This window comes from Emydura macquarii, unplaced genomic scaffold (genome assembly GCF_026122565.2).
Source record: "Emydura macquarii macquarii isolate MOO-44397 ecotype Brisbane River unplaced genomic scaffold, CSIRO-AGI_Emac_v2 contig_2205, whole genome shotgun sequence".
NCBI lineage: Eukaryota > Metazoa > Chordata > Testudines > Chelidae > Emydura > Emydura macquarii.
In genome coordinates, this window is record NW_027132342.1 from 5,240,811 (window position 1) to 5,266,779 (window position 25,969).

The 25,969-nt window shown below is 38.5% G+C and overlaps 1 protein-coding gene across 11 annotated transcripts in view; it reads left to right on the top strand.

Moving 5' to 3' along the window:
- Nucleotides 1-25,969, top strand: part of SOX5 (SRY-box transcription factor 5) — an 831,751-nt gene that overhangs the window by 497,985 nt on the left and 307,797 nt on the right. For 8 of the 11 annotated variants that reach the window (XM_067559200.1, XM_067559203.1, XM_067559201.1 and 5 more), the window contains one exon: nt 24,112-24,343. In XM_067559200.1, the coding sequence (XP_067415301.1) occupies nt 24,113-24,343 (231 nt within the window). In that variant the 5' untranslated portion in view covers nt 24,112. Of the gene's footprint in view, nt 1-17,896; nt 17,966-24,111; nt 24,344-25,969 lie in introns of those variants that run through there. The other 3 variants (XM_067559205.1, XM_067559206.1, XM_067559199.1) reach the window with 2 other exon arrangements.

Consider the following 25,969-nt stretch of genomic DNA (forward strand, 5'->3'; position numbering starts at 1 on the left):
AGTTGACTACTGCATGCCAAAGCATGTGCAGCATCTGTATTTCAGTGACCTAACATTCAACACTATAAAAAGGACGAAAGGATGGATGTATATGTGCATAGTGGAGACGGGCCACACAAGCCTATAGAAAAAAGTTAGCAATCATGCTGTTTAATACTGTTTGTTGCACGTCTTCCAATGATCAGATCATTGCAAAAGCTCGTGAGTGCTTATAGGAATTTGGAGCTATAAAATGTTGTTAATGGTTTATCTTAGTTGTCCAGTCCTACAGACAGGTATCATTTACAGAAGTAAAAAGATCAGAACCTATCCCCATCCTCAACCCTTTGATCTGCTTTATGTAGTATGAAACATTGAAGTGGGTGCCTGAAATAACCTTAATCTGCAGTTGTAGGCCTATTTATCAGGTTAAATTGAAGGAAAACATGCTGATACATTGCATTTTCTGCTGCGATGTTGTGCAGGTGGCCATAGCTGTTTTTTGTTTAAAATGGAAATAATACAGACGGGAGGTTGCGGGAGGTGTGGGGCTGGATGGTAACAGGCGAACTGAGCCTTTTACTCCGACTTGGCTGGTTTAAAAACCATCCAGGACAGTAGTATCCAAAAGTTATTACTACTCGATGGCTGTCCAACAGCTAATATGCAATCAGGGGCTGTGTTGGTCTGGTTCCTGTGGACAAGTGTTTGCATGATCACATCTGGCAGTATTTGGTACCCTTGTTGGCAGTCATAGCAGACAGGCCAAGAACCAAAGGGATCCAGAGAACGGACTTTCCTCTGTCCTCTAGAATTGGTCTCTTTAATTAAGGGACAGGCTATGTGGGGAAGCATGTTGCCTTGCAGTACCTATTCTGTCCTTGCAGTACCTATTCTGTGGATAAACAGAGGATGTGCTTGTAATTTTCTGCCTTCTTTCATGAGCACTAAATTCTTTTACAATCACAGTGCCCCATCCAATTCCCATGGAAGCCAGTAGAAAGACTCTGATTGACTTCAGGTTGGGGGTTGGAGTGGACCTAATAATAGGGAAGAAAATAAAATGGAAGGGTTGTAAATGGCTCCTTCTGATGCTTTTGCTGGCACCAAGAACTTCAGATCGTTGTTTTTAGATAAAATATGATTATATTAAAATACTACATTTATTAGCTTTTTAAAAGGAGAAAAAACCAAAGTGGACATATGGAGTGTTTTGAAGTGTGATCTTGTGAGACTAAAATTATTCCAGGAGGGTAGATTTAGTCGCAGGATGTGGTGTGAAGCCCTTTGTGTACACTGTATCATGAAACACTATGGAACCAACTGAGTCCAGGTAAAGACAAGACTCCAACTCGGCTCTGAACTAGCAACCGCTCGACAACAGGACATGGACTGGGGGTCTGGGCATGAGTTGTTTGTTTTAATGTTTATATTAAAATGTTTGCAAAATGGGAAAGATGCATGATGATCAGTGGAAGTGGAACAGAGGGTCCATGTTCCCTGGAGGAAGGATACCAAGGGAACTGGGGAACATGTGAAGTGAAGTTGGAAGTAACTCAGCCACATGGACAGAGCAGTCCATAGGGTGGAATAAAGTTCTGCTTGTTAGCTTACTCTGAATTCAGCTTCACTCTGTTCTGATCAAACATACAATGTTGGACTAAAAAGGCTATTTTGCATATACTGGATCTGACTGGGAAACACTCCAGACTTTGGGGGTGTATTGTCATCAGTAAGTGGCTAGAAATAAGGTAAACTCTCTTGTATACACAGGTAACCCCATGGATTTGATGCTAGGGTGATAGGTTCTCTTGAAATATCTTAGGCAGATAGGTTAATAAGAATGAATTGCTTGAGATCATTTGGGCTAAAATCTGCAAATCAACATTCATAGGCTGCATGCAGAAATAGGGACCAATCTTGAGAGGTGTTTAATGGCTTCCACTCCTATGGGTTTCTAAAGAAATTGGGAGAATTCATCTTGTTGCAAGTTCAGGCACATAAAATGGGGGCTATCTTTTTCTGTATGAACCCTCCACTGTAAATATTGTTTTTAATTTTGTGTTAAAGTGGGCCACAATTCATATTTTTGGCATGATGAGCTCAGGCTTCTATGACCAAGTTAGAACATGCAGTACAACTGTGTGGAAGCAGATATTAAACACAACCTGAAATTTTATCAACTGAAAACTGGTGTTTTCATGTGAAATTGTATACTACTTTCCTCTCCATTTTTAGGAATGTTCTCCAGTGGCCTCAATCTGAGTTGGGTACATGATCCTGTTCCAGATCCTGGTAGGCCTTTTGAGCCAGAATTATTGCAAGGTAGAAGAGGGCAGAAATTATTAAAAATTCAGCAGCCTGCTCGGTATTCATCTGCAAAGCAAATTTTGTGGGTGAGGGGATTGCAACTGCCACATATTTTGAAAGATGATGTTCCTGCTGACACTGCATTGCCAAAACATTGTACTTCTGTATGAGGTAATAGCTGTGGTTTGCGATGTTGGTTTATTAGGATGATTGGGAAAAATAAAGATGATGACGATGAAGATACAGGATAAATGTATTTGTAACATTTTATTGGAGTGAAACATGGAAAGTTCAGTATAGCTTGGGTTCTCCATTGCATGATTTCGTATATCAGGAATGAAACGAAGCATTTGCAAAATCTAAATGGATGTGTAGCATGAGTTAAATTGCAGATTTTGGTCCATCACTATGTAAATGACTTACTATGAGTGTTTTTAAAAATTATCACATTACTCTATGGTAAGTTTTGTTGACAATAGGATGCATTTTACCAGGTTAATTTGGGAAACGTGAATGCATGATTTCACTATGTTCTGTGAAGTGGAGATTGCATGACCTAAAAGATAACACTACTGCAAAGAATACAAACCTAGGAGGGGGAGAGGGTGTTATGCTATATGCAAGTACTAAGATAAATTCAGTGAGTGAGGCCATACAAGTATCTAAATAGATAGGAATTTCATAGTCTCTCCTCTCTACATTACATAATTATGAGATATGACATTCAACATAGTAGCATAATGGATAGGAAGTTGCATGCCTATTGATGTATCTGACCAGTCTGTGTTCCCATATTTCCTAGATATTTTTGTTTTGATGTATGGTACTAATTTTGGAGTCAAGTTTACCTTCATTTTACAGAAACCATTTTTTGTTTGTTTAGTTTTGAATTCCTTTTTGGCTATTGGGCATCAGAAATTTTGAAATCTTGAGACTTTTTTTTAATGTGATATGTTAATTAAGCCAGTTGGGTTTAAGCAATACAGCATGACCCTAATTTTCCAAAATCTTGGCTATCTGAAGCTCCCTCTTATCCCACGTGAAATCATGTCTCCCCTCATGTAAATTAGTATCTGTTAATTATATTACAAGGACCCTCAATTATAAAAAAACTCTGCATATTTTCTCACTTTCATCACATTCAGATAATCAAGCCTGTACAGTAAATGTTTAGCAAGAGTTATTTTCAAAGGCGTACCAGCAATATAAGTGTTATCAGACTGTATGAGAAAAAGGCTCAAATACAGGTGTATTAAACCAGTAGGTTACTATACTTATGAACTACACTATTCCTTGCTTCCTCCTCTGTTCTGTCCTTATTGTTGAGTGTTTTACTTTGGATCTTTAGTACACATTAAAAAAAGGACAATGTCACATATTTAAATCTCGGGAAGTTGAAAACCACATATGGTCTTTGCAGTGCCTATCTTTATATCATGGTTCATATAAAACTAAAAAGGATCTGTAGCATAGATGTAGCAAATGACCTCAGTCAATTACTATGACAGGTGATTGATTTCTAAAAGTATACTCTTAACAGTTATTCATTTAACAGACCTAGTCTCTCTCTCTTTACATTCAGTATTGTGCCAAAAGAAAGGCATGGTATGTGATAATTCAGTATTGATATACACTTGCAGATGTGGCAAACTGAAGGAAAGAAATAGGTGCAAAAAGAGAACATATATTTCTAGATATAAGAGTGAAAAAACCACCACTCCAAAAGATATCTAGAGTCAGATATTAGTAAATACTGCCTACGGAAAATTATATTAAGTAAAACTAAAGGAGGATCTGGTCAAATGAGCAAGAACTATTTTCCCAGGTATCTCTTTTTCCCCTTAAATGATGAAGCTCACAAACTATGCCTTATTAAATACTGTTGTGTTCAAACACATAGACAGCATCCCTAAAATAATGTGTTAAGATCGAATTTTGTTTATACATGTGCATTATCTTGTGTAGTGATAGAGGGTACCAGAGTAACAAAGCTAAACTGTAACTGGACTCATAAGGCATAGCTTTTTGTCTTGACTGTTGTATGACATCCCTATTATAAATCTAACCATTGAAAAATACACACACACACATTCTCTGTCTCTCTCTCTTTGTTGGCCTGGTGGGACACAGTGGTGAATTCCGTTCCGGTTGAAGTGGAATGAGGTTGAAGATGCATGGAACCTCACAAGACCAGGTTCTATGGATATTCTGATACTGTGCACTCTTCTCAGACTCTCAGCGAGCTGCTAAAGCAGGCAGTTGCTTTTCATTCTTAGAAATGCGATATTCTTACTCAGTAGGCTGTGAAAGGCCTATCTGCATGGAGTCTGTAGTGTGGGGGATGGTTGGTGGGAGAAAGAAACTGCACCTATAGGACGGACACTGGTGATGCTCTCTTCTCCTGAATGTTGAATTGATAATTGATGGCAGCATGACATTAGACACTTTGTTCTTGCTTGCTTTCTTTTTTTCCCCAGCCAAGCTGAACAGGAAGCTCTGCTGGCAACCTCTAGATTGAAGGGGGTAGAGTGGAAAAAAAAAGGGAGGGGGAAATACAAAGATTGCTTTGGGTTTTTTTAAGGAGGATCAGGGCTAGATGGGTTGTGGGATTCATTATCCATTGGAAAAAGGAGAGAGGCAGACCAGGGAAGTTATCCTGTTTATTTGACTAGGCCCTGCCTTAACTCAGTGTACTATAATCGTCTTTATGTCCCTTGCCTTTCATAGCATAATTAGCCTTCTCTGGAAGTGAATGTGGGTGGTGGTGGGTAGTGCAGAGGAGCTTTTCTTCTGAACAAAATAAGTAAGTAATGGGCTGGCAGGAAAGAAAAACCCTGAACAGCTTTCCAGCTTTCCGGTTTAGATGCTGCATGTGGCTTTGTGGACTTGCCTGCAGAGATGGTCACTGTCATCATTTATGGGGGGAAAATATCAATGATAGAATAATCCATGGGACCTCTGTGGGAAACAAATTTGAGAACAGGAGTCTTTAATCTGTGCTCCAGTCTTCATACATTAGTTTTCTTTACCTCTTTAAAGTATTTTTCATTCCTTCTTGATTGTTTTGCTGAAAGTCAGTGTGTTAATTAATTTATTTTCATTTTGACTTTTGAAATCCAAGATCTTCACTGGTATGTTGAATTCTAAAGATACTTCCCTCAGAACAGATACTTCATGTCTGTGGTTTCAAGGACTTCACATATTGCTACACAAGCCCCCAACACTGGTGTACTAAATCCAGCACTACTTACACCAGCAAAACTCCCATTGACTTTACTTGTATAAAGACTTTTGGGCATAGCCTGCTGAGTGCATTGGGTACTAAGGAAACAGGCGGGGTAGATGCAGTGAAGCATTTTCTCCATTTCTTCTTCCCTCTTTTGCTTCATCTCTCTTCATTTGTTTGTTCTCTGTCTCTCCCTTCCTTCTATATTCCCATTTTATCAAACCAAGAATGAGATAAAATAATTAGACCTCTTAGGGTATGTCTACACTGCACACTAAGCCTAAGATTTGAGTCTAAGCCTCATTTCCATCCAGATATAAATCAGTCTGACTTGGGTCGACAAGCTCTCAGGACCAAGGTCCTAGGACCCTTCAGGGAGCGTGGAGGGAGTCAAAGCCTATGTCCTGCTGTGCCTCAGCTCCAAGCCCTGTCATTTTGCAGTGTGGACGCAGCTTAAGCTGCAGACCCGAGTCAGGAAGGTCTGTGTAGTGAAGTACGGATACATTAGCACAGCTGTGAGACCAAGGTCAAACAATTTGTTAACACAGGTTTATAGAGCAGTGTAGATGCACAAGCACAGGCTTGGAAACACCGAGTCCACAAGCCTGGGCTTGTCCCACAGACCTGAGCTTAGCGGGCACCCCTTGGTAACAAGTTCCTTCTAGTTCCTGAACACATTCTTCCTCTCCTTTCAACCTGGCTTCCTTATGCAGCCATGTAATAGGGGAGCAGGAGCTCAAGACATATTGACTCTGGTTCAGCAGTTTTTCTGAAATAGACACTTTATATTACTGTAATATACTGATCCTTTGAAGGTTTTTGGATTATTCCCACAAGTCAGAAGATTTCTAGCTTCAAATTTGCATTTAAACCACAAAATCCAAGTCACATAGAGAGGACATTGTACTGTTACAACTCAGTCTCCTGTTAGGGGACTCAACTTCAAGAAGCAAACGACAATCTCAGTAGAAATCTAGAGAGAATTCACCAGCAACTGTAATTGGAATATACCTCAGTTTATTGTAATGATGATAATACTTTCTACATGTGTAATGCCTTCTATGCATCTCAAGGTGCTTTACAAACATTAAGGAATTAACTTGCACAATGCCCCTGACAATATGTGTTGTTATTGTACGTATGAGGAAATTGAAGTACAGAGAGGTTAAAGGCTTGATTGTGTAACCCTTACCTCCAGTGTTGAGCATTTACTCACAAGAGTAGTCCCATTGAAGTCCAAGGTTCAAATATAGATAAAGAACCTAATTTATTTATCTGCCCTGGTATTTGCTGCTAAATTCAATTTTATGTAAGTGGACAAACTTATATCTTTAGAGGGGCAGGAGGCAAAGTTGCAATTAATCCCTCCTTTATTGATGTGACTGTAAATAATGTTCTGCTTAATCCACTCCTTACTGTGAGGGTGAAGTGTGGCTAAACATTTGGATTCTGGACTAGGGGGAGAGAGCATGAGAGAGAGGGGTGCACTTTTGTGCTTTCTTCTGTTGTTGTAGGTCTATGTCAAGAAATATCTGTGTTTAAATAAAATACCTTTTGTTGGTTTCCCCTCAAACTGTCTCTTGACTTAATTAAGTGGACTTCAGTGAAATAAACAATCCACTGTGGAGAAGTTCATAAAAACATCTTTTTTTTTTTCGCCCCCTTTCCCCCTTCCCCTCTTCTTTCTTTCATTTAACCCATAAAGGTCTCTGGAGTGTGAAATGTGAATGCACCAGATTGGAATTACTTTTGCTTTTTCATTTAACAGTTTGCATTACATTAACCCCAACCTATTCCACAGAGCAAACCTTTACTTTACTTAGATGTCAGATATTACTAGAGATTAATGCTGAAAGACTGGACATGCAGAAATGTTTTATGTAAGTTTCTTGCCTGTGATTTTTCATCTGTAAACATAAAGAAAAATATAAAAAGATTGCACAAAAGATTCAGCTTTGTTAAGAAATCCCGTCCTTCCATCTAAGTAGTTATTTCAGATGCCAATGAAATTTTGACCATGAAAGTATACTTTCCTTAAATAATTTTTATTGATTGTATCATTGTTGATGCATCTTGATTTTCAGCCATGGGATACTCTCATGGCCCTCTGTACGTGAATCTAATTGTGGCCAATCCAATATATGAACTTATTTGCAAATGCCAAAAATGTAGTGTTTCACCACTCCTATGTGGGCCTGATTCCCCACTCCATTACACAAATTGGCTTCAGTGGAGTTACACTGTTGTAAAACTGATGTAACAGTAGGGAGAATCAGGCACTGCATTTTTTTCTTCCTTCCTTCCTTCCTTCTTTAAATGTTATATTTGTTTCCTTGGAGATCTACAGTCCTATATACACTGTGGGGAAACTTTTTGCAGGAAACTAAGGCCAAGTGCACGATGATTGAATTTGAAAATGGTGCATGTTATCTCTCCAGCATACTGAGACATCTACCTTTAATATGGGAAGTGCGGGGGGCTTTATTACAAATGGGTAGAGGGATGAAAATCTGTCCAAATATTTTTCCAGGCATGTACTAACTAAGCCTTTAGAAATCTGGGTTTGTACTGGAGATAATGAGGATCCCTGTTGTGTATTACCACTAGTGCACATGCTGTATTATGACTATGTCCTTTAAGACCGTGTTGAACAAGAACTTCATGCACAGATCAGAGAGGTTTCGTAGACCTACAATGAGAACTCTCATAACTGCCAGCTTTCTGGCATCCTGCTATACAAGCTGCAGTGCTAAGCAGGGTCAAACCTGGTCATTATTTGGAAGTCAGACCGTGATGCTGCTGATTTAGTATTACACTTCCCTCTGAGCCAGAGCTGAACTGGTGGCCTGCCACAGTATTAGAGGGCTATTGGCTGTGCTCTCTTTGGGCTGTAAAACTCAGGCTCTGACTGCTGGTAGTAAGTCTCACTTATATACTGTGGTGCTGGTTCCATTAGATATATAGATTCTGTTCATTATGGAGCTTTTTGCAACAGTAGTATAATCATATACTTTGCACTTTTTATAGCATCTTCCATTCAAGGGTCTCAAATTTCTTTGTCGTCTTTGTCTCGGTTAAAATCCATTTAGGGCGATTACATATTGCCTGTGTACATTTTCTTCTCAGTTTCAATTGGATACAGTATTCTTCATTTCCATACTAAATTGTTGTGTAGCATTGCTATTCACAGATAAACAGCTGCCATGTTTGTATTTCATGAATGCCATGGCTGCATTTCTCGGTGGGTGAAGTGTTTCCTAGATATATTATTTGTAATGTTCATTAGGCCCCCTGTGAGATACAAAGCACTGTGGACCCAGTCCTACTCCAGTAAAGCCAATGGGAGAATCTCCATTAACTGTGATGGAACTGAATCAAGCTCTATATAAATGTAAGGTATCCCTTTTATCACTGGATAGTACAGAGATCTGCTACAGTTACACACTGTGGACTATGTCTGAATAATAAGAAAAAAGTTGGTCAGGGAATTATATATGTCCTTAACTGTATTTTTTGTTAAAACGGTACCTTGTGTGGAACTTGCCCTGCTAGTTTCCTGGGCTACATGAATTTGAGGAGGAGGACACTAATCAATTCTACTTCCAGTGACTTCTTCCTGAATCTCTGTTCCCTTCATGTCCCCCTGCCAAATCTGTAATATTCAAATTCAACAAGTCTATGTTACTTTCAAATTTTAAGCATTTAGTTCTGGAGGAACAAAAAAAAAAAAACCCCAAACACACCAAAAAAAGAAAATGAGGTTTCTCCAAATCCATTCAAAGTTAGTTGGCTTTGCAAATCAATGTATATTTTATTAAGCACAGTTGACTTGGTCTACATCAATTGTAACTACTACCTCAAGTGGAAGATATTACAGAATGTAAAATGTAACATTAATAATAGAGGATTGGATTCTGCTTTCATATTGGTGGGTAAATTGTTTCTAAACTAGTTGGGAAAACAAAATAGCTGAACACAAACCACTTAGCTGTGCTGCTGTCTGCTTTTGTAACTTTGTTGTTTTGAAAAATGGTTGATTATACAGCTTGCAACATCAACAATAGTGGATTTCATGTGAAATAAATTAATCTCACAGTGCCATTGATGGAAGAAATGCTCACTAACAGATGATAATTAATGATCAGTTTGGAGATTATCACCAACAATTTACAAAGGTTGCCTTTTCCTTTAGAAGTCCCTTTGGATAAACTGGATGTTAAATTACCTGCCCAAGGCTTTTACTTTACTTGTGCTAACAAGACAAAAATGACTGTGTTTAAAGAGCTCTGGACTCAACTTTTCAGACTGTCTGATAATCCATACAACTCTTCTTTAAACATCTTAAGTGAGTGAGCAAATAGAGACTATAATAAAATTGAAAACCATCATATAAGGCACATGTTACTACCAGGTTTAAGTAATGGAGCATGACCAATAAGAGGCACTGCTGCAGAGTTCATATTTTCATTTTATGGCACCTATTAAATATTTGATCACCAAGCAGCAGACAGAGGCAATTGGGCTAAAGACTATATATAGTTTGCAAGGATAAGATTTAGAGAGTGTTGTGTCTGAGCTGAGGACGGGGAACTCCTATATCTTAATCCCCACTGACTCAGTGGAGGTAGACAAACCACTTAACCTTCCTTCCTTATTTTCTCCATGTGTAAAATGGGGATAATAATGCTTATTTTCCTCACGGTGGAGTTGTGTGAGAATTAATTAATATTAATAAACTGTTTTGAAGATGAAAATAGCTGTGCAGGTGTAAAAGCTCTGTAATAAATAGTGTAATGGGAGAAAAGAAGCAGGTATAGTTTTGTAAAGGCATCTAGGTGCCTGTGTCTAAAGATGCAGATACGTTCCTAGTGAGCTTTTCACAAGTGTGTAGGTGCCTAACTCATATTGAAATCAATAGGAGTTAGGTTCATAAGCACTTTTGAAAAACCCACTAGGCCCCATCTGCATCTTTAGGTACCTAAATGCCTTTAAAAATGTGGCCCTTATACTATATCCACACCAAACTGGGGTGAGAAGATGGGTAATAGGAGGTCCGCACACAGTCGGCATTTTTTTTTGGTCTCTATCCTTCTGGGAGAACGTGGGGGAAGAACAACACCATCAAGAACCCCTAGATCTGATGAGTTCTTTAATAGGTAGATTTTTATAATCTATAAGCTGCCCTTCCTAAAATTCTCTGTGAGGAAACCCAGCAGTATTTCATTTACCTTGCAAATAGATTGGCAGAACTAGAAGCATGCTGCACAGCTGAAAGTGTCCCCAAAGGAACGGTCCTAAATCTTTGAGACTTCAGATTATGGTTTACATTTTTTTAAAGGTTAAAATCCAGTATAGTTGTATTGATACATTTAAAAGAAAGATAAGAGCCAAAGAAGCTCAAGGTTATGCTCATCGGCTGTCTCCAGCTTGTGAAAGAGTGATTGCTAGCTACAGGAGGCAACATAATGACAAACTACTCTTTCCATGGAAGTCATTGTTTTAAAAATCTACCAAAATCATTGAGAACTGGAATGGGTTTGAGATCTGGGCGTAATAGCCCTTCTTTCATTACATCCTTGATATTAATTTCCCAGAGAAGGGGTTCAGAGGGGGGACTGTTTTCCTGTTCAACTTTCCATCCTCTCTGCAATATTTTCTTTCATTGACTTCTGCATTTGTTGCTCTCATAGGGAAGCAGCATGGTTAGTGGTTAACCGGGGGAAACTGGAAATCAGGACTCCTGGGTTCTAATCCCAGTTTTGCCCTGACTTGCTCTGCGTGTTTTGGATGGGACAGTGAAGGCGATCCAGTTCTATTAGAGGGTATCATGAAAGGTGAACTCTGAAGTGGTACACTAGTTTAAAGTTTTCTGTCAGAAAAATGCAGATTTTATATTGTTATAATCCATCTTGAGTCAGTGATGGTGGGAAGTTCTTACTGATCAGTGGACTAGTGATATTCAATGACTGTTCAGTGTCCTGTGTGAAATGAGTGAATGGTCTTTCTCGAGTTCCTAATTTAAATATATTCAAATCACAGAAATGACCTTGATTAGCTGCCTCATTTGCAATAGTTCAGTCGAGAGACCAGGGATTGACTAGGTATGGAAAGTGGACTATCCCCCACAGCCCCCAGAAGTGGTCCTTCCAGGGCATGGTTGAGGCACATTAGTGGGCTTTGTGAGAGAACTTTCCTTGTTTGCTGCCCATGCTGTACCTCTTTGATAGACAAGTAAAGGACTTCAGTACATAAGATTGTTGTTCTGGAACTGTGCCCAACACCAAATCCACACACACTTTTTTGAAATAAATATGCAGGTTTTCAGAGGTGTTCAGCACCAACAGCTTTCACATCAATGGAACCTGCAGGTCCGTGGCATCTCTGAAAATCAAGCCAAAATTACCCTTTACATTCTTCGTTCTAGGGAAGTGGTCACTTTCCTCATAATAACTATGATGCCCATTTTACACCTTGACATTCTGGTTCATATTCACCTGCAGTATAACTGGTGCATCCCCAGTGGAGAGACTGAAAGGTTATTTATGAAAATGACTATGCAAGAAAACTGGCGTACCACTTGGTATGGCCATACTAGTTAGGTTTTGTTTTACCATAGTGTGTGTGAGTTTTTTTCAGAAAGCTGTAGCTATTGCTTCTAATTTGGACTTCCACAGAGCAGTGTCTTTAAATGCTAAACTGTTTTAATAAGTCTTGGTAAAAATAATCCAGTGCATGTACATTTCTTACACTTCTTTTAAAAAGTGTTTTGAAAGGCAGTGTGTGGACAGTATGATACAGTGGAAGGAGCCAAATAGTTTATTTTAAAATGTGTTTGAATGAATCTGCCTACATAAACTTGCCAGTGTTAAGAAAGAGGGGCTCTGCCCCTTTTAGATCACAAAGGCCTCTCAGTGGGGGGATGGTTTTGGTAATGGAAAAAACAAAAAAGCTTCCAGTGTGTGGTGGAGGAGGTAAAATAAACAAACAGCAATGGATGATTACTTCTCTCCATCAAGGCTCCTTTATCCTCGTAAGCTCAGCCAGTGGTCAACATGTTAGACACCCCTCCCTGTTTTATCCATCCCTTAACTGTGTTCTTTGACAGCACTGGTTTATACAGCTGGGTCTTTGTGGAGCTTTATGGGAATTGCTATTGAACAACAGACATGAAGGTAGACAAAGTACCTATGGAAGAGTGAATGGAAGACTTCCTTTGAGTTTTCCTGGAGCGAGAGATACTGGCCTCAAGATATTTTGTTTTCCTTTACTCCCAAAGATTTTAGAGTGGACACCTTTTTACAACTGTGATTTAGTCCTTTGTACCTCACGTTTTATAAAGAAATAGAAGTAGAGACTCCTCACAGTGCTCAAGGTAAGCTCCTGACAGTGCTCCTGTGGATTGTTACACTGACTTTAGACATGTCTCAAATTTTGATATTTATTTTAATGGTGTGTGTGTGTGTGTGTGTGTGTGTGTGTTTTATAGACACTGTAGCATCTATGTTTCAGGTACATTCTAAGGGACCATGTTCAGCTGTTTATAACTTTTACAAATTTTTGTCTTTGTGGCTGAAACTTGGCTTGACAGGTATTTTTACAGCTGAATGTGTGTGTGTGTGTATGTTTATATATAACGTTCCTTTTATTTATTTGTTGAGAAAGAAAGTGAAAAAGAGAGAAAAAAAACCGCCCCAAAACAACTACCCCATTGATGCATGCAGGGTTCCCATTGAAGTCAGTGGGATCCCATGTACATACTTTGGAGTGCAGTTGCATGTGTGTGTGAAAATATGTATATACACATGAAAACAGAAAGATTGCAATGTCAGGGACTCAAAAGATGACAAAATTAAGGTTCTTGTGCAATTAAAACCCTGACCTAAAGGGGCATATACATTACAGCACAGTCTTTCATTGGATGATGATCACATATTTTTTGTTATTGCCTATGTCTTTTTAAAAGAAAAATGGAGAATCTAATATAAGCATGTTCAATTCTTAGCAAGACAGCATCATAACACTTTGCACTTGACAATATGTGTAGTCAATGAAACAGGAGCCTTGCCTTATTCCATGTACCTTTCTATTTTATTCCATATGCAATCCACCTATTGGAGGAAAGGAGGCATGACTCTCTGTGAATAATCTTAAGAGACACGTGTATACAGAACCAATGGAATGTGTGGAGAATGCTACACTTTTGCTTTACAAAATTCAGTGTGTCTGAGCAAAATCTATCGTTTATTTAAACACATAACTTTCACAAATTGCAATATTTTTACCAACTTCTGAATGGCACATCTAGGACTTACGACCTGTCTCCTTGCCAGATCTCAAGATTTTACCTCAAAATCCTGAGACGCTATAGATAGTCAAAAAAGATTGTAACTTTTTGTAAAAAAAGAATGGGAAGGAATGACATTTTTCCCACTTTGTTCTCAAAATTGGTTTGATTGATTTTTCCCCCTTCAATCTTTCCAGAAATGTTTGCTCCTGGACTAAGAAAGTACTTGCCAAACATCAGCCCAAAGGGCTTAAAAAAACTGTAAAAGTTACAAAAAGAGATGAAAATGACATCTTAGAATGAAAACACTTAGGCACTTTAACTAAAGTGGTGTTCTGCTTATAATATATAATTCTAATAAATATATACACATAAATACATACATAAGATTTGCATTGAGGTCCCAATCCTGCTCCCATTTAAGTCAGTAGTAAACTTCTCATTAATTTTTTGGTGTAAATATAAGTTTCACTCAAATATATATTGGTGTCATTCTGTCTGTAATTATATACGTTCCTTCTATAAATGTCATATATATGAGTGGCACAGGTGGGATGTATATAATTACAGTCAGAGCAAAACCTATAGTTAAGATGCAAAGTGTTTTTGTGTGTGTGTGTGTGTGTGTGTGTGTGTGTGTGTGTGTAAGTAATATGCATTCAGGGAAAACTTTGTGTATGTAGTTTGTATATGTATGTTTATTAGAATAACACAGAAATACTGCAGAAACTACTCATGCTAAACTCAGGTGTGAAACTCCTTTAGAGCAGAATAAAACTCCAGACATTGTTTCTGTGTATTTTGATGTTCTGAATTCATTTTTGGTTATAAAGGACCTGTGATTAGGGAAGGTTGTGATTTTAAAAGTAAATAAAAATGCCTTCAAAATAAGAGGGTTTCAGTGTGTATTTAGGTGGGGTGAGTGGAGAGAGAGGATTTGAACCTGGACAGCTGTTTTTTTGGAAATCACAGTATTAAGCAATGGCTTCATGTATCTAAGAGAATGGAATAGTGGGGGAAGCTGGCTGTGTTATCTGGCTAGATTTCAGAGTCAAAAGAATGGCTCATCATACTGAAATCAAGGCTTCTGTTGGTAGAAAATTGTTGTTGTTAACGTTGATTCTAACTAACATTATTCATCGTTTAATATTATGCTTGTAAAGAATTTGGTTTCAGTTTGATTAAGCAATGACTATGGAGGGGCAAGGGTAAGCCCCCAAAACTGTGCAGCATCAAAAGTTTTAACAGTAGTCTTTCAAAGTGTGAATCTGTGCTTACTCGCATTTCTCTTTAATAAGTAAGCCATTCGTAATCGTCAACCTTGTAGAGAACTTAACAACTCAGTGTTTTGCTGCATTTTACACTGTCAGTGGAAATTATTTGTGTGTGCATGCGTGAGTCTGGAAAGATGAATAGACTCCTTCCAGCATGCAGCACAACTCTCCCACTCTGAAACTGGAGGTTGACTGAGAAATATTGTTTTTCATTGTTTTCAAAAAAGTCATTTCTACAATAAAGCTTAAAGGGTTTCAGTGTTTTGATTCCCTAATTATTTGATCTGATTCCAATTTGTAGTTCAGCTGGCAGAAGAGTGATGCTTACCTAATGTTGTATGGATTGTGACATTCAGTAGCCCAATGCTGACCAGTTCCTAAACATTTATAGGAAAACGAAATACCAACACCAAAAACTGCAATTTCCACTGGAAGATGAATGTTAAAAAGGAAAAGTAAAATGAAAGACAAGAAAAATAAGATATACTTATTTTATTGGAAAGGTTAATCGGGAAATGGCTGTAGAGGGATAAACAGTAAAGAAACAAAAAGAGGAAAGAGCTAATTTAGAGGACATACTAGAAAATAAGTGAGCTTGTGGATTTAATTCAAGATCATCCAAGCAGAGGCTCTTTGCATGAAAGAAGCCAGTGATCAGGCTCGGTTTACTTGAAACATCAACAATGACTGCATCCTGCTGTTTCAGAGTTTGTGCTGATAGATGCTCATCGTGTTTGACACTGCACCATTACATTCGGGCAGTGGCTCTCAACTTTTCCAAACTACTGTACCCCTTTCAGAAATATGATTTGTCTTGTGTGCGTCCAAGTTTCACCTCACTTAAAAACTACTTGTTTACAATATCAGACATAAAAATACAAAAGTGTCACAGCACACTACAACTGAAAAATTGCTTACTTTCTCATTTTTACCATATAATTATAAAATGAATCAATTGGAATATAAATATTTTACTTACATTTCAGTCTATAGTCTATAGAGCAGTATAAACAAGTCATTGTATGAAATTTTAGTTTGTACTGACTTTTCTAGTGCTTTTTATGTAACCTGTTTGTTATAAAACTAGGCAAATATCTAGGTGAGTTGATGTACCCCGGAAGACCTCTGTGTACCCCCAGGGGTACGTGTACTTCTGGTTTAAAATCACTGTGTTAGGGTGTTTACTGTGATTTTAGCCACCCTTTCTATATTGGGCTCTTCTCTTGCTGAGAACACTGTAAACGTCCAATATCTGAAGTTTGATCTTTTACAAGTGCACCCATCTGCAGAGGTGATCCAGTCTTTCAAAAATAATATTGTTTCTGTACTGTGGATATAGTATTAGATTTGCAGTTTGTTTTAACTGACATACAGTACAAGACATTGTAGTCTATTAAATTTGGCAGATCTCAAGCCGATGTTTATTTGCTGTGTGATGTTGCACAAGTCACTCAGATAGGCAAAGTGTAAAATAATATATACCTTTCTTTGAGAACTACAGATGAATAAAGAACTATATAAGATCTACAGTAGGTGAGTGGAGCTGGTCCTCTTGTTAAGAGCTCCTTCATCACCTTACAAAGGATGCAGTGGTTGAGGCAAGGGCTCTTAGCCTCAGCAAAGCTGCAGGAACCATTTTACTTCATAACTAGGTTAGCCATATACAGCTATACAGTCTTTTATTAGCTGTATGCGTCACAAAGTCAGCAGAAAACGCTGTGCTCCACATACTGTGCATATGGAGCATGCAATTTTCCCCAAAGGGTTATAACTAGAGATCGTCAGACAAATGGGTTCCTTCCCCCATGGAAAATTTCAACAAAAATAAATTTAAATTCTTCATTGGTACCTGCCTCTAATCTTCCTTCCCCCCAAAATTAGGTTTTCACTTTTCTGATTAAAAATATCAAAGTGTCAAGAAAAGAAAACTATGGGAACGTTTTTGTAGTTATAGAAAAGTTTTAATGGAAAGTTTTTGACTGTTCCTAGCTATATCTGCAGTCAAACTGAAACCAGTTTCCGTGGAATACTCAAGGCAAGTCTCCTCAAAAAGGACAAATATGACAAATGTCAACTGTCTTTTTACAGCTGTTTTGCCATTATGGCTGTTATACTTAAAAAATGTGCTTTTTTTTTTTTTTTTTTTTAAACTGGAGAAAGGGTGTTCCCCCCTCACTTCTCCCCGACTCAGAAACAACTGAACCATTTTTGCTCAAATTTGAACAAAGCCCAAACCATTGTCATGCAAGGGCAAGCCTGAAAAGTGAAAGTTTTGGAAAAGAGAAGAGTGAGTGAACGTACTAGGTTAAATTGGAAATCATTAGGCAAAATTAATTATAATGGTAGTTGCTACTTTACCTGCTGTAGTAATTTTCTATGCAAAACTTTATACAGCTTCAACCTCAGTAAGTTTAGTTTTCATTAACAGAGTCATCTTATTCACTGCAAAGGCATTAACCATTCAAAACTTTTTTTTTAAATAAACATAAAGTTTTTGTAACACACATGCCTTTGAAGAAGGGGGCTGATTGATGTGTTCTTAGAAAGTAATAATTAACATATTATTATGCCCCAGTATGAGTGACACCTGAGACATATTTTTCCTCTTAATTCCTGTGCACACATTTTTATTGATTAACAAGTTGAGATTTTTATTTCCATTTTTTTAGCTGCAGAACTGTTGCTGTGAAAAGTTCCAAGCCAGACAGCAAGTGACTCAAAATCGTTACCCTCTGAAACCTGTCAGAGGCTGGACTTTGCTCCTTGAAGGGCCTGCAGAGTCAAGGAACAGCAAGCTCAGGCCTAAAGGGAAGCCCAGCAGGCAAGTGTTGGGAATCAGGAGATCCATGTAAGCAGCTGCTAATGAGTGGCTCCGATTCCCAGGTGGAAGATGTAAGTGGAGGACCCAGCTCAGTCAGAAAAGGAGGCTGGGGGAGGGGAGACAAACGCTTCCCTGAGCAGCAGTGGGGTGGCTGCAAAAGGCAGTTAGGACCCTGTGGTCTCTCTGAGGAGAAGGGAGGGCTGTGAACCTGGAGCTACAAGGGGAGGCAGAGGACCCTGCAGCATCAGTCCAGGTCAGGTCTATCACTTGTGCTACTTTCTACATTGTTTGTGTAAGAGAGCCTGCCTTGAAGGCTAAAGCAGAGTTGGGCATGGCCAACTGTTTTGTGTCCAACCTGTTGGACAGACCCAGCAGACTACACCGAGCTGTGTAGAGACAGCAGGGGTTACAGTGCAATCTCTGGTGGGACAAAATGCTGGATTCTGCCATCCTTACTCATGTTGAGTAATACCTTTATTACCCAGATAATCTTGTAGAAATGAATAGGGCTATTTGGTTGTATAATTAAACAGGGAGGAATTGGGACCAAAATGACCAGCATAATTAATATTAGTTTGCAGCCCTTGTTGGGAGCCTCTACAGACAAATCACAGCTTGAATGAAACAGAACTGTTTTCTCACCTCTAAATGTGATCAGAGGTGAGATGTGTTGGTGATCATGTGGGGCATCTTGCGCTGTCACTACCTGTGCATAGATATGTATTAATAAAACTATATTGGTGCCAACTCCTAATCATCTGTACTTCTTTTGTAGAAAAGCAGAATCTCCAGGGCTCCCAATTGAACACCTTCTATGAGTACTACATTTACTAAAGGAAAATGCCCCTGCAGATTTCACTACAGTCTTTTTGTTGTTATTGTTGTTGTTCCCCTGCTCTTCTCCTTTGGTCTCATGCTGTCATTAGAAGATTGAACAAAAGGGTCTGATCAAAAGCTCCCTGAAATCAATGGAAGTCTTTTAACGGATATCAGTTAGCTTGGGCTCAGGACCTTAGAGAGTAAATTCTTTCCACTCTCCTTATTAGTTTGAGTTACTCCCTAAATTCTTGCGGAAGGTGATTATTTTCTGAGGGTCCATTCTTGACCCAAAATGCAGTTTTTTGTCCACTACCCATGGAAAGCGTTTGGCTGTTTTAACTCTGCTCACGAGAAGGATTTAGCTTTTAGCAACCAAAGAAACTCAGGAGGGGTGAGCATTTTCAGACTGATTTGGAAACTAGTTATAAGATTGCAGTCAGGCGCTGTCATGCCCGGTTATGGTGAGAAAACAACAATGCCTTTCCTGATAAGGGAAAAAGAAAAAGTCTTGCACAGTCAAAATTTTGACGTACCATTTAAATCATCTCTACATCCTGTGGACTTGGAGCTGTCAAAAAGGCAAAGCCTGCATTTGAATGGAAAAGCTTTTATTTCTTTAAAAAGTGTACCAGCTATAATTATCCATAACTATGCAGGCCTGTTTTAATGCTGTTTTATAATTACAGGTCTTAATGCTAGATTATACAAAGTCATTTATAAATAGTTAGAACAGAAGGACTTTGGGAGTTTTTAACCTGTGGATTGCTGTAGGTTGTGGCAGCTGATGGGATTTTGGCTGTATATATATGGTGTTAGCTGTGTAATGATTGATGAATCCCTTAATTAATTCTCCAACAAGTTAAGATTTACAGTCTCATATCTTTTTCTCCTGACACATCTGTGTTTGTCACTTTTAAAGACATGGATAAGCCATTTCTTCAAAAGCCTTTGTGGATATCTGAAACATTTCTGGGGTTATTTTGCTGAATGTAACAAGATTATAGTTTCATAATTTTATGGCATAAGCTATTGAATTGGGATTGATGTTGGTTATATACCAGAAGGCACCATCTCCTTGAATACTGGCTGCCTCTGTGGATTTATTTAGGGTATGCAATTACTTATCAAATGATCCAAAACCAAATGAACAAATTGAAATATAGTGGGGGACTTTTAAATGGGCCTCTGTTTAAAGGTATAGCCTGCTGAAAGATTATATTTTCCATGCACTGAAATCCAGTACAATCTAGAAGACATTGACTCAAACTCTTTGGTGTTATTCTCTTAGGGAAAAATCCTGGCCCTATTGAGGTCAATGGCAAAACTCCTGTTGACTTTAAAATTGAAATCCTAGTGCTATTAATCTACAATGAATCAGTGATAAATTGAGGAAGAGTGAGTGGACAGGTGGAGTGGAAGACAAGAGGAACCTATTGTTATCAAATAGCCGCATACAGAATTTGTGTCATTCTTTAGCCAACCATGAGTAAGAAGAATAAGCTTTGGCTGAACTAAAAATATAATTATTGACAGCAAACTTATTTGTTTACTTGGTGAAGTGATAGATCTGTTAACTGTGTCTTCTGCATAGCAAACCAAGATACATTTCCTAAAAGAACAGGGTTCTCTTAAGTGAATTACTAATGGGTTTGGACTGGAACATCGAAATCCTCATTTTGCACTTCAGTCTTTGGAGAAGTTCAGATCAAACATGAATCCCAATTTTGCAACTCAATCCTATCTCTACAACTAGCTGAACACTGAATCTAGATGCACCTGAGCTTTGGGGTGTGAGTGCAATTCTGTGGACTCAGATCTGCCTCAAAAAGTTCATACCGTTTTGCCTTGTCTTGTGCTTATATTGAGTAGACTGAATTGCTGATAGGCAAAAATTCAATGCTGATTCACTCTTAACTATGTGTGTTTATACTATTATGTGGACCAAAATTTGTCTTCGATACAATGCACAGAGACATATTGATTTCAGTGAGAGGTGTGCATTTAAGCTCAGAATTTGGTCCTTTATTTTGCTGTCCTTACCTGAACTAAGCCTATTTCTTGCTCTCTGTATGAACACACAATTTACCCTGGTGTAACAGAGCCATATTTGGCCTTCAAAGTCAAAGAAGTAAGGGCTAGATATTCAACTGGTGTAAAATGATGTCGCTCCATTGGCCGAGGGTTTGGCCCAAGATGTTTGTTTTATATTAGTGTAGTATACTCTTTGCCGCACCTAATTTTAAAAAAATGAAAAGAAAAGAACAGACTTGCTAAAACAGCTCAGTTTTTGAGTTCTCTATTTAACCATTCTACTTTATATATGAACCTATCAGAACAATTTGCTGCTTTCTGCTGTTACAGCATTTAACATTCTCTGCCCTTTAGGAAGGGGTTTCAGGTTGGAAAAATATTAATATCTTTCCTTTACTTGTGTGAGTTTCTTAGATATATGTAATGAATAAGTAAATACTATTCTGCTGTATAGGATTGGTGTTAAATACTAATGGAGGTTATAACATTATCACAGGGCCAAATTGTATAAGATTTATATTGGCTCAAGTAAAGGGTAGGGCAGAGTCCTCCTGCCAGTAAAGCACGATCCCTCCCTGAACTTTCTGGTGCACATGAGAGGTGTGTAGAGAGTGCACCTCAGAATGGTGCAGCTAGTTTCCTGTGTGTGTCCTACTCAGTCTCCAAGCCAGTAAAGACTGGGAGCAGGACCATGGACCCACCTACTCACCTATTGTTCTTGCATTAGGGTGGGTGGGGCATGAGGGAAGCAATCCTTGCTCTCCGTCAAACACTTATCACAGTTGCCTCTGCAACTGTAATTAGACCTTATTGGGGTTGTTCAAAGTAGGGTAAGGTTTCTTGTGCCCTCTCCCCTTTACACTGTGGACCAGAATCTGGACCATGGTCTTATGGACCAAATATATAGTATTATGTATTAAAAATAAATAAGAATGTGTCACCTATCTCTTCCTCATCTCCTCCCCTTCTTTACATTTTTTGTAAGAACTTACTGTGGCCAGGAGGAGGTGGTGATGAATTCTGGTATGCTAACTGAGCATTGTAATGGGAACCATATATTCAGAGGTGGAGCTAGTAGAAGAACTTTGAAATGCTAGTCAGATTCCCCTCTCCCTGTTACATGGTGGAGCTGTGTGACACAATTTGCACTTATTCTGTGTTAACATCAGTGAATGTTCTTTACACAAGTTGGGTGCAGAGTATATGGTAAAGGTCCTTATTTCAGATATGGGATCCTACCTATGGATAAAAGGGTCCCAATGTGAATCACCGTGGAGAATTTTGACAGTAGTTTACGGTCTTTTTCCATGGGATTAGATACATTAAAATCTAGGGCCTATACTTTCAAAAGTTATTAATGTTTATGAACGCCTCAATTTTTGAATTCCCGACTTGAGACACCATAAAGGGGCCTGATATTCAGACAGTAAGACATTCTTAAAAACAAATATTTTAAGGCATCTCAAACCAAGTAACCAAAAACAAGCACTCAAAATCACTTTTAAAAATTTAAACATAGGTGTCTGTCTCTTCCACTGCAGGATATGAATGACTCATATGGATTCTGCAGCAGGGAAATTAGGGTCCTGGGAGGGACATCAGACATGGCTGTAAGATTTTGAAGTATCTCAGCTAAGTATACAAGACTGTTAGCAGGAGTCTATCTGATGAACTCTGTCCATATGCATATATTTCTCAGTAGGCATGCAGATGTGAGAGTCTAGAAAACAGAATTCAGATGAGATATACAAGGTGCTAGTCTGCTGGAATAAGACAAACATTCAGGGAAAATACAGACTCTTTCTCTACATTTAGTTAATAAAGGGTGTTCAGATGAACGGGAGATATGCAACTGAGTGTAGGTTCTGGTGGGGTTTTATTGGGGGGGGGGTGGTGGTGTCTGGATTTTCTTTGTAAACTCTAATGTGGCTTAGGAGTCAGAACTCAAAGTGAGATAATTAAAAGCGAAATAAGTCCCGACAAAAGACCATTTAAAATCGCTCTTTGTTTTCAGACCCAGTCGACTGCCACGAAGAACCATTTTGTGCTCAGTATGCCAAATCTTATGGACATGCTTCATATCACAGCAACCTCACGTGTGGTTCAAGAGGCTTCTGGGCCTTTGAAACACAGGTCTTAAACTATGAAGTGTAAAAACAGGTGTAATTAGAATCATAATTGCTACACTTTAGAGGAGCCAGCAGTCTTCTATTGTTCTGTTCAGCTTCTCCATAAACTTTTTTTTTTACAATAATCTTCACTTTTGTATCTCATGAATATCCATTTTTATTAGTATTATTATTGTTCTTAGTAATATATGTGGTTTATTTGTCTCGCTTCTCCCCCTTCCCATCCTGGCAGAATGGGTTCCTGCTCTAAAGTCAGTACTTTATGGCTTTTGACTCCCATTCCTTACTACAGATGCCTCTTGTTAGAACACAGGTCCATTATGCCACATACAAGCCTTGATTTTCAAGAACAGTGCTAAATTAATTAGTGATGGCAAACCTCAGAAGGTTTGGATAAGACCCCAATGTTTGGATACTAATGTGGACCTCTCTGTTCTGAAAACCAGTCTGGAAATCTCATGGAATTAGGCTATTTTGTGAGCTTTTTATTACTGCTTGGTTTGGATGGAAATACCATGATGAATATAGCTTTCTCATGACATTTTGATTTTTCTGGCCTCCTCTGAAAACAGGTGATGTAGAAGGGTGTGAAAGTTTACTGAACTATTCTGTGAATCTCAGAAAATGTTTGTAGTGTCAAGCAGTTAAGATAGTTTAAGCATCCAAATGTTTAGATGCTTATCCACGCCAGACTTGTGAACCTTATAAGATTCTTCCAACAATACTATATTTTACCCTTTACTTTGGTAGGTGTTTATAGAAGCACAAAAATTTTAGCTTGAAAGTGAGATTTTTTTTTTAAATTTTTTTACTTTGTTAGTTATTATTAAAACAAAATAGATTATTGTCCCTTAAAAGCTAAATTGATGGTAGTTTGCATTCGGAGTCGTTCCATCTTCTACAGGCTCTTGCAAAATGTAAAACTAGATGGGTATTTTTAAAAAAGAATTGCATTTCATTATACAGTGTTCTTAGGTGAATTTTCATGTTTAAAAAGCCAGAATACAAGAGAGTGCTGTATTAGTGTATTATTCTCACAACAAACAAGCACTGTTCTGTTGCTACCTGCTTGGCCATTGTTCCTGATTGTGTATGCTTTGCAGTGGTATTTGGATGGTTTCCTGCTCTCTGCCAGCACAAAAAAGGCATTTCTGTTACAATGGCCCCTAACCACACAATGACGGCATTAAGGATTTATTTGGAGGTTTCATTATTTTCTCCTCTTTTGTTCCTTCCAGGATGTCTTCCAAGCGACCAGCCTCTCCGTATGGGGAAGCAGATGGAGAGGTAGCCATGGTGACAAGCCGGCAGAAAGTGGAAGAAGAGGAGAGTGACGGGCTCCCAGCCTTTCACCTTCCCTTGCATGTGAGTTTTCCCAACAAGCCTCACTCTGAGGAATTTCAGCCAGTTTCTCTTCTGACGCAAGAGAGTTGTGGCCATAGGACTCCCACTTCTCAGCACAACACAATGGTAGGTTGGCTCATGGTCTATTGTGCTTACATCCATTCTTTGATTTATGCGTCTACAATAGCGTGGCATCCAGATTTGCCCTTTATGCCGCATACAGTTCCTAGTCACACGTACAGAACATACTACAATAATGTGAAACTTTTGACCTAACTGGACTGCCTTCCACCCCCTCTGCCAGTGCTAAATCATTCTGTTAAGGATCAAACTCCACTTTCCCTTACCTCAGTTTGTCCAGTTATGTTAGTGGAGAGGACACTAAATTCTGCAGTTAATTACAGAAATCCAAAGTATATCTGCTCATTTACTAGTAGATACTCTGGATTTAGAGCACTATTAATGAAGCAATATTTGGCCTAGCATGTGGAATATAACCCATACACTGAGGTCTATGCAACATCTAGGCACAAGTGGGTGAATAAAGGCTAAAGCAGAATAAAGGAGACTTAACTTTGGATTTTGTTGCTTTTAAAAGTTGAAGTTGGATCCGCTGATGTCTTTCTTGCATACTGTGGTTAATTGTATGTACATTTACTAATTTTCTTAGTGCCAGCCTTTCACATCAGGAGACCTTGATTCAAATGCTCACTTAGTTTATAAGTATGTTGACTTCTTTCTAACACCAATATGTATAATTCATAGACTTTGGTTCAATTCACCAAAATTAGCAGTCCATTGGAGGCCCAGGACTGCCCTTATTTTAAAACAAACAAAAAACCCACTCCCATGTTTCACTCTGATATTGTAGTACATGTTTTTAAAAAGGTGAAAAAACAGGTAAAAAATCAGGGGGACATTTAAATCCAGGGCTGAGATGCATTGGCTGAGTTCTGTGCTGGGAAGATGTTTGCACGACACTTGCCTGCGAAAATATGACTAACCTTGCTTTCGTCCCCAGCCTTCAGAAGGGCTAAATTCACTCACAATTTTACTTTAAATAAAGATAACCTTTGGTCCTGTATATATGAAGTCTATTTAAAAAATGAATGCTAATATCAGTGTCAGTTTATTATCACAAAAGCCTGCAACAACTTCATCATGCTATTTAAGCTACTACAGCTCATTACAGAGATGCAACAAGAGCTACATTAAAAAGCCTTAGGATTCGCCTCCACCTCCCCACTTCGAAAAAGCGAGTGTCTCCACTGGAGCTGCTTTCCTATATGGGAAAAAAACCTTGCTTGTCTCTTTCACTTTTCTCTTCCATTTAATTTTATATTGCTCTTTTACAACTTAAAATTGAAGAACAACCTTGTGGGGAAGATTGCTCGGGGGTGCTTATTATGCTTTTTTAACTTTGTTTCTTTTGATCCTCCACCACACATACCGTGCAGATGTTTTTCATTAATGTGTGATTAAAGTCAGTGGAACATGGGCTATATTGTCGTATGGGTTATGCTGTATTTTGGCCTGGTGTGAGAGCCCTGATCTTTACGATTTTTCTTTTGCATTATGATTTGGGTTTTCTATCTTGTACAGCACCTAAACCCAGGATGATAGGTGCTTTCTCAAATGTAAAGATCTTTTCCTGCTACCATTCAATTCAGAGACAAACCTTCCACTGACTTCAATAGTAGAGGACCAAGCCCTAAATGAATAAATATACCTCGTCTCGAGGAAGCCCAGCCT